Consider the following 15,983-nt stretch of genomic DNA (forward strand, 5'->3'; position numbering starts at 1 on the left):
AGTAATACCTTTAGCCATGCTGGTGATCAGAAGAGGGAAGATCAAAATTTATTTGAAAACAGTTTATTACTTTAAAGAATTATGAACAAATTAGATTTTCGAAAACAATTTTCACGGAACACTTTTTATTTATGATTTCAACTTTGACTTGTCACCTAATTCCAAGTTTTAAAAACAACAGACCATGGTTAGTTAGTCGGATAAAACAACCGTACGATTGACAAGATATCGACACGCAATTACGACTACATCGGTTACTGTAGTTTTGTTTCTTTGTGGTTTATAGACATATCGTTTCATTAATCGGGAAAGAAGGACAAAATGGCGGAACGCAGATAATTAATACTCTAAATTTAAAATCGATGGTGATCGCTTATCTAGCGGAATAAAACTTTAATATCTATGAATTTGAGCATTTTTATACAGAATGAACATAATATCAATTTTTGATTTTTTTGCGAAGTTTCATTTTGGCATGATAGTGTTTCTACAAAATTCCGCTTGTGTTTATCTGTCGCCGAGAAATAAAAAAATCAGGTGTGTCTATCCAAAGAATAGAAATATAAACACATATTTTTTAGAGTAAATGTCTAAAATTTCGACCCCTTAGTTTATCTCTTGAAGTTGTACATTGAGGTATACATATTTTTTTATTACAAATCTGAATTGCTAAGGTGAAAAATAGCTTGTATGGGATCGAAACTGTATCGTATGCCCTTAAAGCCCTCTTTTGTTTTACTTGCCGTTCAATATTATATTGTTTGTTTCACAATAAGTAAATGTTTTTGGCTTTGGTTGTTCTTTTCGGTCTTCATGACGGAGTAAGACGAGTAACAAAGTTGTTGTCGGCTGGTAGAGTCGACACCAGACCCTCAACCACCTTGTCATATACCTTGTCATGTATATCAGGATCAGACGGAGGCTGTGTCTTCTTTACTTTCTTCTATCAGTTAGCGTTCGTCAATTTCTAGCTGACGTCTCATGATGTTGGTTATGGAATCGATCCTGTTTCTGGTCTCTTGTAGTTCCTTATGATGAATCGTATGCCTTTAAAAAATAAGCTGCTTCTCGACTGACTACTAAACTAGACTTTGTTCAAGTGTAGCGTAAATTACAAGCGGATTCCAGTTTATCTGAAAAATAGGTTCACGTACTGCTTTACTTTTATTCACCCTGAGCTAAGTGGCGAAAGGGTCGATAAAAACAATTTATAAATAAAAATTCATCAATTTACTCATGATGCAAAAAATACCAGTAATCAATCATGATTATACACAGAAAATAATGCACATATTTTTTTTTATTAATAATTCATTTATGTTATATCTTATTCACGTCGTTCCTGCTTTGTTTGAAAATGGCGGTGTACGAAGTATTTTCTCATCCAGAACTTCGACGTTACAAAACCCATATCTGTTCAAAGGCATCTATAATTCTAGTTGTGGTGTTGTTTGTTACAGTAATCCCTCCACTTTTCGTTGTTTATAGGAGTTATGGTAAGTGCGATGTAAATTTTTTTTTAAAAACCAAGATTTTTCACCAGTCATATCAAGTTGAAGCACGTTGACAAAACAAATTTATACAGATTCATGTATATATTTGTAAATAAAAAAAAAATGTTGACCAGCTTTCCGTATTGAGAGCGGAAATGGCATCGGTGATAATTAGAAAACTGATGAAACAACAATTTTTTATTGATAATATAAAGAAATTCAGACATAAGGCCACACCAATTTAATTGCAGTGGAGTCCCCGGTGTCCGTGCGGCCCGTGTTATCGCGCATTAGCTGATTTCGTCATATCAACACAGTTACACATACAAAATCGTTCTTGTTAATGTTTTAGCCTTCCGAAGGGATAAAAAAGAATAAAATTGATAAGTTCAAGAATTAATTAATAACTAAAATCCTGTGATTTACCATATTTGGCCAATTTCCATTAAAAAAATTACATCATCAGATAAAATTGGTTTTATTTAATTCAAATTAATATTAGATTGAAATAATTTTTGCTCTGCATCCTTGGAAGTGTGTTTGGTACAAACTCAGCTATATTTCGTAGTGTAAAATCTTTCCTTTATTCCAAATAAGCTATTTTTGGAAGGCATGCGCGAAATCACCGGACATTGGAGGAACTCTCAGAACAGGGGTTTCCCTAATTTTGGACACACATTACACAAAATCTAGAGGATGAAACCATACAAACAGAAGATTTTATGAAATAAAAGTATATTATGAATGTGTTCACACAAAATTATCCAATTATTGGTTTTATCAGTTGAATGAAGTGAAGTCATAAGTCTTATGTGCGCGGATACACCGGACTGCACCGTGCTTGTTCTACAGATTTTTGGACTCCAAAATTTGGGGCGAGCGAGCGATTTGAAAATTTTAATGAAAAAATATTTAATTTGCAAATTTTTGAGGCGAAGCTTGAAAAGTAAAGGCGAGCGATTATAATTTTTTTTTGTAAACATAAAATAGTAGGTTTTGACAACATTAAAACTTGATTTATCACTTGTACTCTGACATTTCTTTAATTTCAGAAGTGTTTTTTTCCTTGTTTACCAAGAAATAATTAAATGTGGTCTATGTATGTAATAATAAATAATAAATAAGCTTTATTTAGAGTCGGCAAGGTATACAAACATACATGTAGACAAAATGTGTGACTGAAATGAGACAATTCTCCATCCAAGTCATAATCAGTTTGGGGGAAACCCCTTAATGTTATAAATATCCCTTTTACATGTTTTATGAGGGATCAATATAAGTTATTATATATTTGTTTGTACAAAAAGGCTCATATTTTCTCAAAGAACTATATATCTATCTGGTATTAAATGGTAAAAACATGTCCAGGAATTTTGTAATATTCCTGGACTTTAACCATGTTAAATTAACACATTTACTTTATTACAGTTTAATATTATTCAAAATAAGTGGACCCCTCTTTTAGAAAAAGTACAAAATTGTAAGTTTTCAAAGGTTTTGTATAGAAGAACTATACATATCCTTGGTATTTCTTTTCTTCATCAGTAAAACAGTAAAATGACCCCTTGTCTGAGGGAGGATTGTTCTCAACCTGATAATAACAAACACAGGTCAAAGTACGGCCTTTTTAACAGGGCTTTGATACAGACCAAACAGAGCTATAAAGGACCCCAAAATTATTAGCGTACACAATTCGAACAGGAAAGCCAACGATCTAATTTATCAAAAAGGGAAAATACCAATGAACACCATCAACAAACATGAAACGATAACTGCTGAACGACAGGCCCCTGAATCAATCAGGACAGGTGCATAAACATGCTGCGGCTATGGATAGTTTTGTTTCGCCAGCATACAATATAATTGCAGTTGAAGACAAATCCTTCAGAAGTTCTTCATACTTTATTCTAACAATGAACATTTTTTGATATGGAATATAAGTAAGGGGGAAAGAAACCAATTTTTTGTACTTTACAGATATTTCTGCTGTTAATTTATCAATTTATATCGGAGCTGAAACAAATATTCTCACAGATATTTACACAGTGAGGTGGGGTGCTTTTATGTTTAAAATCGTTATATACAGGTTAGACTGTGATTTTAAAAACAAATGTTGATATCTTTTTATAATATTTACAACAAAAACAGTGCGGGAAATGGACATGATTGCATTTCCAGATGCGGGAAGCGGGAATATAAAAGAAATAAAAAAATTCTGTTTTGAAAAAAATAGGTGCGGGCGGGTCTGTCGAACAAGGAATCAAATTGGTGTGGCCTAAAAGATTCATTTTCTAAGAAAAAAGGTTGAGGTATTGTCCTTTACAGTGTGTAGCAGATTATTTAATAAAAAGACAACTTTGTTATCCCTTCATGCTCCTCTGGTACTTGTGACCTACATGTACAATGAATTAGAGAACTTACATCATTCTAACTATCGGCAGCAAAATAAGTGTGTTACTTCATTTAAACGTGATAAAAGTTGCCTCCAGTAGATATTTACCGGTAATCCATTTATTGCTTTAAAAAAGTTTTATTCCTTTCCAAATAGCTCGTCAAACATCTTTTATTTTTGTAAATTTTCTTTCATTCATCCGTTATTGACCGTTTACTAACTACGGTCAATGTTACTTCATTTAATCATGATAAAAGTTGCCTCCAGTAAATATTTAATCCATTTATTGCATTAAAAAAGTCATATTCTTTCCAAATAGCTTGTCAAATATCCTTTATTTTTGTAAATTTTCTTTCATTCGTCCGCCATTGACCGTTTACTTACTACGGATCGGAACCAGACCAGCTATGACCAAAATCCGTGCTTTTACAATAATAACTACAGACGCATGCAGTGTTCCAGCTAGGCTGTTTCCAGAGGACGAGGCGCCCGCCCTATGCCCTTTTTACGGTTTCCAGGGCACCCTGCCCTTTTTGAAGATCGATTGTATATTATTTTGTTCGTATTGATATGATCCGCTAATTACTAAATTTTACCTGGCTAAAAGTTTATGACTTTGTTTACGACCCAAAGCTAATCAACGGTTACAGCTGGTGTCATAATCTGTTGTTATAGGTGATCTGTTAATCGGATGGGTCATAAATGATCATCAACATTAATTCATTCAAATAGAATCAGTCAGTCGGCAATTATCTTCGAAGAAATGTGCATACGACAACTTGGGCACAATTCGCAATGTTTACCGTAGTTTCATGGAGAAAACGTAATGACAGAAAGTTGAAAACACAAACAACTTGTGGAAGACATCGTTTTACTTGTTCTCCATGAAATAAATAGCAAATTCAGACGTATTTGTCATTGACTGCCCTCATATTTGATACAAAAATAACAAAATCGGCTGCCGTATTGTTGATTATATTTACATCTTCTACGTACTGTTTATAATCCTCCAAAGAAAGAGCCCACCCAAATAAAGAAAGATAACTCAATCTGATTTTTTCCTAGCATTGAGTAACCCACTTTAATAATATATTCTAAAATATGTCTACATACTTCTTGCTTAAGCAATATACAATGTTACGATATAGCAACAGTGAAAATTTGTATTAAAAATAAATAAAACAGAAAAAGATGACCAAGGCACCCTTCCAACACTGCTACTAAGACCCTCTTTAACTTTTCCCATTACTCAAAATACCTAAACATATATATGTTTAGGTATTTTGCATGTACAATATATATACATGTACATGTACAGCCTAGAGAGACACATTTTAAAACAGATACAAGTCTTGCTGTCATATCATTCTGTTGCAGACTTTGATTCTTATTCCCACTTATTTGCTCAGGTGGAAAAGCTTGTATCATATGCATTACTGGAATTTAAAAAAGTTTCATTATGTTTTATAGGCGTTATAACATATATGTAAGGATGACAACATTACATGTATGCACCAGACTTCTATTTTGTACTTTTAGAATTCACACTGACATGACTGAAGTGATGTGGCAATTATGAATACTGTGATGCAATGTACAATACTTCTAGTCCTAATCATATCACTGTGCTTAAACGGCTGTGGGTAATTTAAGTTACCCACAGCCCAAGATGGAACCGCCTTGCGTCGGTTAGAGACTTCTTTTCTATAGAATAACAATACCATGAATGCATCAATTAAAGTCATAAGAAACCTTAAATAAAAAAAAATAATGCATACGTTTTTTTATAACTCAATGGATAGTTTTCATTGTAAAACTTATGTACATATACTTTTTTATGAAGAATATTCTTTAATTTATTCATATTTAAAAAAGAAGTTTACTTTACTTTAAAGTTTAATTGCTTCCTTATATATAATTAGCTTCCAGGAAGCAATTCCCCCGACATATTTTATGTATGCAAAGAGACCTCAGGGTGACCCATCTCGTAAAAATCTGGTGATCACAATACGCATGGATGTCCTTAAAATAAACTATTATGTGAATTTACTTGTTAAACACGTGCACAATTTCCATGCTTTTTTGTTGATTTTTTGTCGATTAAACTTCGGCTTCAAAACACGAACTTTGATTACAACACTGACTGATTGAAAAAAAAATTAACGATTATACGAAATTTACACCAAAAAAATGATAAATTCGTGCACAGAAGACTAAGTTTATATGATGTTTGTATGCATTGGTTCAAGAATTGGAAGAACATTAAAGGGAAACTTCGCAAAAAAATCAAAAATTGATATTATGTCCATTCTGTATAAAAATGCTCAAATTTATAGATATTAAAGTTTTATTCCGCTAAATAAGAGATCACCATCGATTTTAAATTTTGAGTATCAGTTCTCTACTCTCCGCCATCTTGTCACCTTCTCCGATGAAAAATCCCGATATGTCAATAAACCACAAAGGAACAAAACTACAGTAAACGATGTAGTCGTAATTGCGTGTCGATATCTTGTCAATCGTACGGTTGTTTTATCTGACTGACTAACTTGATACGGAAAATGGTCTTATATTTTTAAATAACCATATAGTCTGTTATTTTTAAACTGATAATATTGTAATTAGTTAAAAAGTCAAAGTTCAAATCATAAAATGATAAATAAGTGTTCCGTGGAAATTGTTTTCGAAAATCTAATTCGTTCATAATTCTTTCAAGTAATAAACTTTATTTAATTAAATTCGGATCTTCCCTTATCTGATCACCAGCATGGCTAAAGGTATTACTCCCAAAGGTATTGGAAGGGGTGTAAGGTGACACGTCCAGGTATTCAATCGATTTCCTGTCCGGCGGGCTTGCAAGTTCATGCATCGTTTCACTTCTGTAGGTATTGATCAGTGTACACGACCGTTACTTATAACTTTCCATTTTGAACTATCAGGTGCATGTATAATATACATTTTTGTCTTGCGTGTCCGAAAGTGATATAATATACTAGTCATTACCGAACTCATACGCTTGTTTATAAATAACATTTCTGGTGTAAAGAATATTATTTATAAAAAAAAAATAATACAAAAAAAATAATTGAAGAAATACAAATCTATTTACATATTTTTCCAAGGGTTAATTTGGGAAAATGTAATATATACTCGTTGTCAATAGTTTAGGACAGATTGGAACATACCAGAATTATTGATCTAAAAAAATGTGCGCACTTGTCGACGATTCGTGTATACATACGCCTGGTAGAAAGTTACGGAACTATATAGTCAGTAGCGCAATTTAAAATATGTATACATGTATACATTGAACATAAGAAAGAAACATACATTTTGTGTAAATTGTGGTAAAAGTTTTGTAAATAGACTATAGTCCATGTATGCCAACAGTATGTAATCAACGAATTCGATAGACTATTGTATACCAAAAGAAGAAGAAGAAAAAAAGAAACAATTTGATTTAAATACAGGTCAATTTATAACTTGCTTTGGTTCATCGAAGTTAAGAACATAGTAAACTCACAGATTTATATATCAATTAAATTGTTCTCGAATAAAGGACGAAATTCGTCATCATCACAATCGTTCCAACATTCATGTAAAATATATGCAACTGGACGTACACTAATAATCCCCAAGGAATGTGAATATTTTCTAGGAAAACTATTGAGTATCAATTTCGGGATTTATTTTCTTTCTTGATATTCAATGACAGCAATTTAAAGAATAAACTGCTTGTCGGATATTTGTCCGCTTTAGGGGTATTCTTGCAAGTTGGACAGACTTATAATAACATTCAAAAATAGGGAAAGATAACATTAAATTCGTTGTCTTTTAATTTTAAACATCGTTGATCAAATAGTTATTTAAGTATATATATACGTTGGGAGACGACGATTATTATAGTTGTCTCAGATTTTAATAAGGACGTTCCCCATTATGAATAAATTTGGTTGACGTTTATCACACTTGAAAAGAATATCTATTCGTAATTTTTCGATTCCATTACAAAAATATTTTTTTCTTTATTCGTACATATCATATTCCGCTTCGGTAGAGTTATCTTCAGATAGTTTCATATATTAATTAATACATGGCTTTCAAAAGTCTAAATGTAAGTGTTCTCGTACATTTTTTCGCCTAATAAAGACAAATAAAAATGATTTAGTAAAGCTATTTCTAATTTCTAAGTCCCCCTTTTTTATGAGACATAAATCAAGGACAAGACTTGTATATCATTTCATTCTGACATATGAATTAAGTTTCCCGTCTTTAACCGAAAATTGCGTATTTCTTAGTAAATTAACTTATTTGAATTCAAATAAATAATAGCACCAAATATAATTAAATAATTCCACGGCGACCAATTTTTATTTGTCACCAACTTGAATATGTATTTTTAATGTGTGTATTAAATGCTACCACTGATCCGAATAGACAGTCACACCTGGCAAGGTGTGCCCTAGAGGCGTGGTTAAATACCGAAGTGCAAATAACAATTTACCTTTCAACAAGCCATCTACGAGTATTGCCACAGAACCGTGAATACACACATCGTATAAACCTAGCCATAGCAGAGATAGTAAAAGGTCAATAATAGTACACCAACATATTGTCTTTACAGATTATTGTACTTTAATTTGTTCACCTTATCAGTCCGAAAATGCATTTATTAAAAATAAATTTATAACTTTTTGTGTTGTCTACAAAAATAATTCGAATATATACGTTTAACATAGATAATTTATCTCACGAATGAGTACAATTGAACGTCTGTGCGTTTTATCTTCTTATTATCGGATGGTTTTTAGATAAAGCATAAGTCATCGGCGCGCTTACGATTACGTTTAAATATGATTAAAAACCAAGACTTTTAATGATTGTATTTTAAATCCCGGCATGCAAAAATCAGGAGAAAACGTCACGACCTACAGGAAGTAGTTGATATTTTTTCATTAATTATTGAATTTCTCCTTTATTACTGCACATATAGCGATAAAACTTTGTGAATATATTATATTATGTCATAATGAACATATTTAAACCATAAGTAAAAAATCGTGAATTTTCCCTTTAATTTTCACCGGTCACTCGTTTTTTATGACTTTAAACCACTGAATTGAAAAGTTGTATTAATCGTTTAGGGAAGCCCCTAAACTTAACAGGTGATAAAATTCTACAAAATAAACAATCACAGCACGATTTGAAAAAACACTTAGGCTGTCCAGAACTTTTTTAACCGGATTTTTGTGACAAAAATGTCGGTTATTGTCGAGCCTGCAACTTTTGTTGCAGAAAGCTCGACATAGGGATAGCGATCCGGCGGCTACGGCGGCAGCGGTGTTAGCTAACTTCTTAAAAGCTTTATATTTTAGAAGGTGGAAGACCTGGATGCTTCATACTTTGTATATAGATGCCTCATGTTACGAAGTTTCCGTCAGTCACATGTCTAATGTCCTTGACCTCATTTTCATGGTTCAGTGACCACTTGAAAAAAAAGTTCAAATTTTTTGTAATGTTGAATTCTCTCTTATTATAAGTAATAGGATAACTATATTTGATATGTGCGTACCTTGCAAGGACCTCATGTCTGTCAGATAGTTTTCACTTGACCTCGACCTCATTTCATGGATCAGTGAACAAGGTTAAGTTTTGGTGGTCTAGTCCATATCTCAGATACTATAAGCAATAGGGCTAGTATATTCAGTGTATGGAAGGACTGTAAGGTGTACATGTCCAACTGGCAGGTGTCATCCAACCTTGACCTCATTTTCATGGTTCGGTGGTTATAGTTAAATTTTTGTGTTTTGGTCTGTTTTTCTCATACTATATGCAATAGGTCTACTATATTTGTTGTATGGAACGATTGTAAGGTGTACATGTCTAGCGGGCAGATGTCATGTGACCTTGACCTCATTTTCATGGTTCAGTGGTCAAAGTTAAATTTTTGTGTTTTGGTCTGTTTTTCTCATACTATATGCAATAGGTCTACTATATTTGTTGTATGGAACGATTGTAAGGTGTACATGTCTAACGGGCAGATGTCATGTGACCTTGACCTCATTTTCATGGTTCAGTGGTCAAAGTTAAGTTTTTGAGTTTTGGTCTTTTTATCTAATACTATATGCCATAGGTCAACTATATTTGGTGTATGGAAATATTTTATGATCTTTATGTCAGTCGCACAGGTTTTATTTGACCGTGACCTCATTTTCACGGTTCATTGCACAGTGTTAAGTTTTTGTGTTTTGGTCTCTTTATCTTAAACTATAAGTAATAGGTCAACTATATATGTTGTATAAAAGCATTGTTAGCTGTACATGTCTGCCTGGCCAGGGCCGTAGCGTAATGGAGGCAAATGAGGCAAATGCCTCACTTTTGAAACGACGACCAAACTTTAGAAGTGTCATTTTTTTAATTATGTTTTTTACATTATCAATATGCGAGTTTCGAGTTTCAAATTATCTACTTGCACACTATATACAGTGTGTCCAATTTATGCAGCAGCGATTACAGCTTCTACCATAGCGGTGACTGTAAAAAAATAAGTGTTCCGAATCGTGACAAATCAAAATAAAAAAAATTGAAACAAATCTTAATGTCGTTACAAAACTGGTTGAAGACGGGTTCTTTGTCTTTGCTGCAACAATGGAGACATTGAAGATGAACTTCACTTTCTTTTAAAATGTTCCTCCTATAAATATGTGAGATATAACCTTATTAAAAAAATAAATAATGTTCTATTGAACAACAAATTTCCTTCCTTATCATATAACTTGCTTATATCAATTCTAAATAGTAATTCCCAAACAATATTAAAAATTGTTGTCAACTATTTGAATGAATGCTTGTTGGTGAGAAACTCATTATTAAAAGGTACTTGATTTCTGTAATAATTGTATATGCTTCTCATTTTTTTTTTTTTTTTATATATTTCTCTCATAATTATCCACTGTCACTCCTTCATTGTATATATGTTATTGTAGTTAGTCTTTAATTTGTTGCCATAACCATTGATTGTCAATGTGTTAGTGCTAATAAAGTTATCTTATCTTATCTAATCTTTAAGAGAAAAAAAGAGGGAAAAGGTAATTCATGGGTATAAACACCACCTATAAGTATGCTGGCTTATTACTTTCCTTGGTTTATTTTTGAATCGATAACGCTATAGTAATACCAATGTTTACACTATCAACTCACTGAACAACAAATGTTAATCGATAAAATAATTCATTGACCAAAAATACAATAATTAATATTTATAGTTAATTTAAACAAAATCATGAAGCGCCTTTTCTATGGAAGTCTTTTATGTATAAGGCAATTCATGATTTTTATTTATCTTTTATAAAAGTATGAAATATATTTTTGTTTTTTTTTATTTTTTTTTTCGTTTTTCTTTTTACTATTATGATCAGCATTGTCTGGTTGTATGCTAGCGTGTTCCATTGATTCTAGTGCGGTAGGTCGTGGGTTCGAACCCCAGTAGGTCAAACCAATGACTTAAAAATTGGTAGAATAATGTGTCCAGGTAGATTGAAATGTCTTCCAACGGAATGTTGGTCTACTGTCCTCTCTGTACCTAATCTTATGGTTTAACCGTTAATGACATGTATATCAAATATACATATTAATTGATGCTTATAACATACTCTTGTCTTTTAGAAGCTTATAACTTGCTATTGGACATAAATATATAATATATAACTATATACATAAGAACGTGTGTTGAAGCTTTTCGATAGTACAGGTCACAGGAGAATCGGAAAGTTTTGATTGACCAACAGATATTAACTTTAATAAGTTGAAACTTAATTTGTTACTTACTAGGATTGCTAAAAAAAAAACACATTTCTGTTATATATTTTTTTTTTATTATAAATAGTAATGCTGAAATAAGCTTCTCCCGTTTCAGGCACCCAAACCCCCTAAAAAAAAAGGCTCAAAATTTTTTCGCCTCGCTCCGCTCGGCGAATTTGCCTCACTCCGCTCGGCGAATTTGCCTCACTTTAAAAGAACGTGCGCTACGGCCTTGCTGGCATGGTTCATCTGACCTTGACCTCATTTTCAAGGTTCATTGGTCTATGTTTAGTTATCTTGGTTAATGTTAAGTTTATGTGACAGTTGTTATAAAGCTTAGCTTTATACTTAGGACTATCAACATAATATCAATGATTAGTATAGAAGGCGAGACATTTCAGCGTGTGCACTCTTGTTGATTTGGGGATGTACGGCGGGCGGGCGGCAACCAAATGTTGTCTGTGCATTTACTCATGAACCGTTTTTACCGTTCAGGAGTTATGGTTCTTGAAAGATTGAAGAATGGCATTTCCAGTCGTGTCCGTGCATTTACGCATGAACTGTTCAACCAAAGCTTCCCAAATTTTAATATGTTGTTACTGATGACAAAATGGAGGTCAAGTTCAATAATGACGATTTTGACTTTTACCGTTCAGGAGTTATGGTTCTTGAAAGATTGAAAAATGGCTTTTCCAGTCGTGTTCGTGCATTTACTCCTGAACTGTTCAACCAAAGCTTTTAAAATTTTAATATGTTGTTACTGATGACAAAATGGAGGTCAAGTTCAATAATGACGATTTTGACTTTTACCGTTCAGGAGTTATGGTTCTTGAAAGATTGAAAAATGGCATTTCCAGTCGTGTCCGTGCATTTACGCATGAACTGTTCAACCAAAGCTTCCCAAATTTTAATATGTTGTTACTGATGACAAAATGGAGGTCAAGTTCAATAATGACGATTTGTTCTATTACCGTTCAGGAGTTATGGTTCTTGAAAGATTGAAAAATGGCTTTTCCAGTCGTGTCCATGCAGTTTTAATATTCAAAAATAATATTCAAAAAACCATAACACTATAACTAACTTTTGGGATGTAAAAATACTGAGCCACATCAGAGATGCATAAAGAGTATTCATCAAAATACACATAAAAAAATAAAAAAGGAGACAGAGGTGAAAGTAACCCGCAAACAGATAATTAAACTAAAAAAGGAGTAGGTTCAGTAAGACCCCTTTTTGGCCCCAAAATATAACAGTTTTACAAAATTGTTAAAATGTAAACCTTTAGTTATTTATTGGACAGTAGAATGCTTCTGCTACATAAATATGGGCTGCTTTTGACAATACAATGCACATATATCCGGTACTAGCACCATTAAGTCATGCTTAATTACTGAAATCCTCATAATTCTAGCATTTTAGTTAAATTTTAGACGGTTTTCGTGTAAAACGAAAGTGGCCGCATTCGTGTTCATCCTTAATATTGAAATGTAAGTTGTATTTTATGATAATACATAACATATATAAAGGTTGAGGATGAACACAGATGCGGCCACTTTCATTTTTACCAAAAACCATCTGAAAAGTGACATTTTTCGGCATATTAGGTAGATTTTTCATATTTGAGCTTGAATCGGATAGTTTTTAATGACTAAATCTGTTAAAATCTTTCACATTAACTAATTAATTCAAATAAAATAGACACTTAAGTGTTTAAAAAGTGGTCAAAATCTTTCGTCAGATGAACCTGAAATTTGAGGCCAAAATCGGTCCTTACCGGACCTTCTCCTTTAAAGAGAATTACAAAGCCATGGCCAAAGCGAAAAACGTCGATATTAAAGATACACATTAGTTAATAAAAGTTCAAACCATAACCAGGATTGAGTACCATAAACGCCACTTAAAACTTCTGTTGTGTAAATATGATGCGTTCATAAAATCACATTTTGTGGTGAAAGAGCAGTATAAACAGCCTTATAGGTTACAAATAAGGGGTTTCATGATGTTAATTGTCCTTTAATTGTTGAAATTATAACTCTTAAAATTTTAAATCAAAAGTTACCCACATCTGAAAATAAAGTTACGGACAGTCTGCTTAGTATCGATCAAAAAGTTACAGACGTCTTATGCTTTTTTTGAAGTTTGCCTTGCGCTTTAGTAAACTTATGGTTTTCAGTGATATTGTTGGCTTTTTTCAAAACTACATCTACCCTTTTTTGTCGAGCCTTCGACTTTAGTCGAAAAAGCGAGACTAAGCGATCCTACATTCCGTCGTCGTCGGCGGCGTCAACAAATATTCACTCTGTGGTTAAAGTTTTTGAAATTTTAATAACTTTCTTAAACTATACTGGATTTCTACCAAACTTTGACAGAAGCTTGTTTATGATCATAAGATAGTATCCAGAAGTAAATTTTGTAAAAATAAAATTCCATTTTTTCCGTATTTTACTATAAATGGACTTAGTTTTTTCTGCGGGGAAACAAAACATTCACTCTGTGGTTAAAGTTTTTAGAATTTTAATAACTTTCTCAAACTATCCTGGGTTTGTACCAAACTTGGACAGAAGCTTGTTTATGATCATAAGATAATATCCAGAAGTAAATTTTGTAAAAATAAAATTCCATTTTTTCCGTATTTTACTTATAAATGGACTTAGTTTTTTCTGCGGGGAAACATTACATTCACTCTGTGGTTAAAGTTTTTAGAATTTTAATAACTTTCTTTAACTATCCTGGGTTTGTACCAAACTTGGACAGAAGCTTGTTTATGATCATAAGATAGTATCCAGAAGAAAATTTTGTAAAAATAAAATTCAATTTTTTCCGTATTTTACTTATAAATGGACTTAGTTTTTTCTGCAGGGAACCATTACATTCACTCTGTGGTTAAAGTTTTTAAAATTTAAATAACTTTCTTAAACTATCCTGGGTTTGTACCAAACTTGGAAATAACCTTATTTATGATCATAAGATTGTATCCAGAAGTAAAGTTTGTAAAAAGATTACTCTGTTTTTTTCTGAAATTTACTTTCAAATGGACTTAGATTTTCTTACAATCATAAAATAGTAACAAGAGGAATATTTTTATTGATTTTTTTCCTCATTGTTGTTGAGCCTGCGATTTACAGCAAAAATAGGCGAGACACTGGGTTCCGCGGAACCCTTACAAATTTTTATTGGGAAAATATGCGTCATTTATTTATTTATTTATTTATCAAATTGGGAAATTAATAATAAACCATGAATTTGAATGGAACTTCAATTTGCAGACCCCCTTTCAAGAGGTAAACCCTCATTTGAAATAAGACCCCTTATTGTCAGTGATGTCCGTGATGATACATCAAATATACCCTCTAATCTGCACATATAGTCATTTTAGGTATGAAAAATGTTTAAATGCATGTTTTTTTTAGTTTGTATTCATGCACAATTACTACTGAGACTGCACTGTTTGGGGAAAAAGCCTTTATCCTCCAGTAATTTAAGACAATCAATAATACTGGTTTTACTCTAGAAATTTTTTGTGACCCTTTATAGCTTGCTGTTCTGTGTGAGCCAAGGCTCTGTATTGAAGATCTAGACCGTACCTTGACCTACATTGTATGATGGTTTACTTTTATAAATTGTAACTTAGATGGAGAGTTGTCTCATTGGCACTCATACCACATCTTCCTATATCTATTGTTAACCTTTTTGACAAACTTTGATTATTCTAATGTATATTTTCAGGCTTTTGGTTAAAGGAAGGTTTTTATGAGGAAACACCTGACATAGAGTTTAAGAGGCAGCTACTCCTGGTTTTAGAGCTAGAAAATGAAGGCGATTTTATTACCTATAGTACTTACCAAAGATATAACCAACTTCAACAACAAAATCTACGAGTACCACTGATTCAAGTAAGACAACCAACAGGGTAATACAGAACACACAGATATATTGGGAAGAGGATTCTTAAGTTATAAAATGCAGTGATCGGGAAGGACGTGCGCCCTGCGCCTATAGCGCATATCGACCAGAAATGGCGCATATAGTGACAAATGTGAGCGCCCACGTGGCGCACGATATTTTTCACTTCATTTCGAAACGTTTAGATATCGTCAAATGGATTTCCTATCGTGTTCCGTACCGCCATGTTTGTATACACAATTATGTAATGTGTCTCCAATGATATATATTTTTGGGACGTCTCAGGTGTTTTCCTATTGTAATAGAACCATGCGGTTTAACGTCTCGGGTGTTTTCGTATGGTAATAATAATTACCCAAAAAACGTAATTAACCATCATTCTTGATATAATTTTT

General features: G+C 32.6%; 1 protein-coding gene across 1 annotated transcript in view; it reads left to right on the forward strand.

Moving 5' to 3' along the window:
• Nucleotides 1-1,335: 1,335 nt before the first annotated feature.
• The window catches only part of LOC139525451 (transmembrane protein 231-like), a 32,346-nt gene continuing 17,698 nt past the window's right edge, over nucleotides 1,336-15,983 (forward strand). The window contains exons 1-2 of the mRNA XM_071320795.1: nucleotides 1,336-1,496; nucleotides 15,412-15,578. Coding sequence (XP_071176896.1) covers nucleotides 1,358-1,496; nucleotides 15,412-15,578 — 306 coding nt within the window. The 5' untranslated portion in view covers nucleotides 1,336-1,357. The remainder of the gene's footprint in view (nucleotides 1,497-15,411; nucleotides 15,579-15,983) is intronic.

This window comes from Mytilus edulis, chromosome 5 (assembly GCF_963676685.1).
Source record: "Mytilus edulis chromosome 5, xbMytEdul2.2, whole genome shotgun sequence".
In the NCBI taxonomy this organism is placed as follows: Eukaryota; Metazoa; Mollusca; class Bivalvia; order Mytilida; family Mytilidae; genus Mytilus; species Mytilus edulis.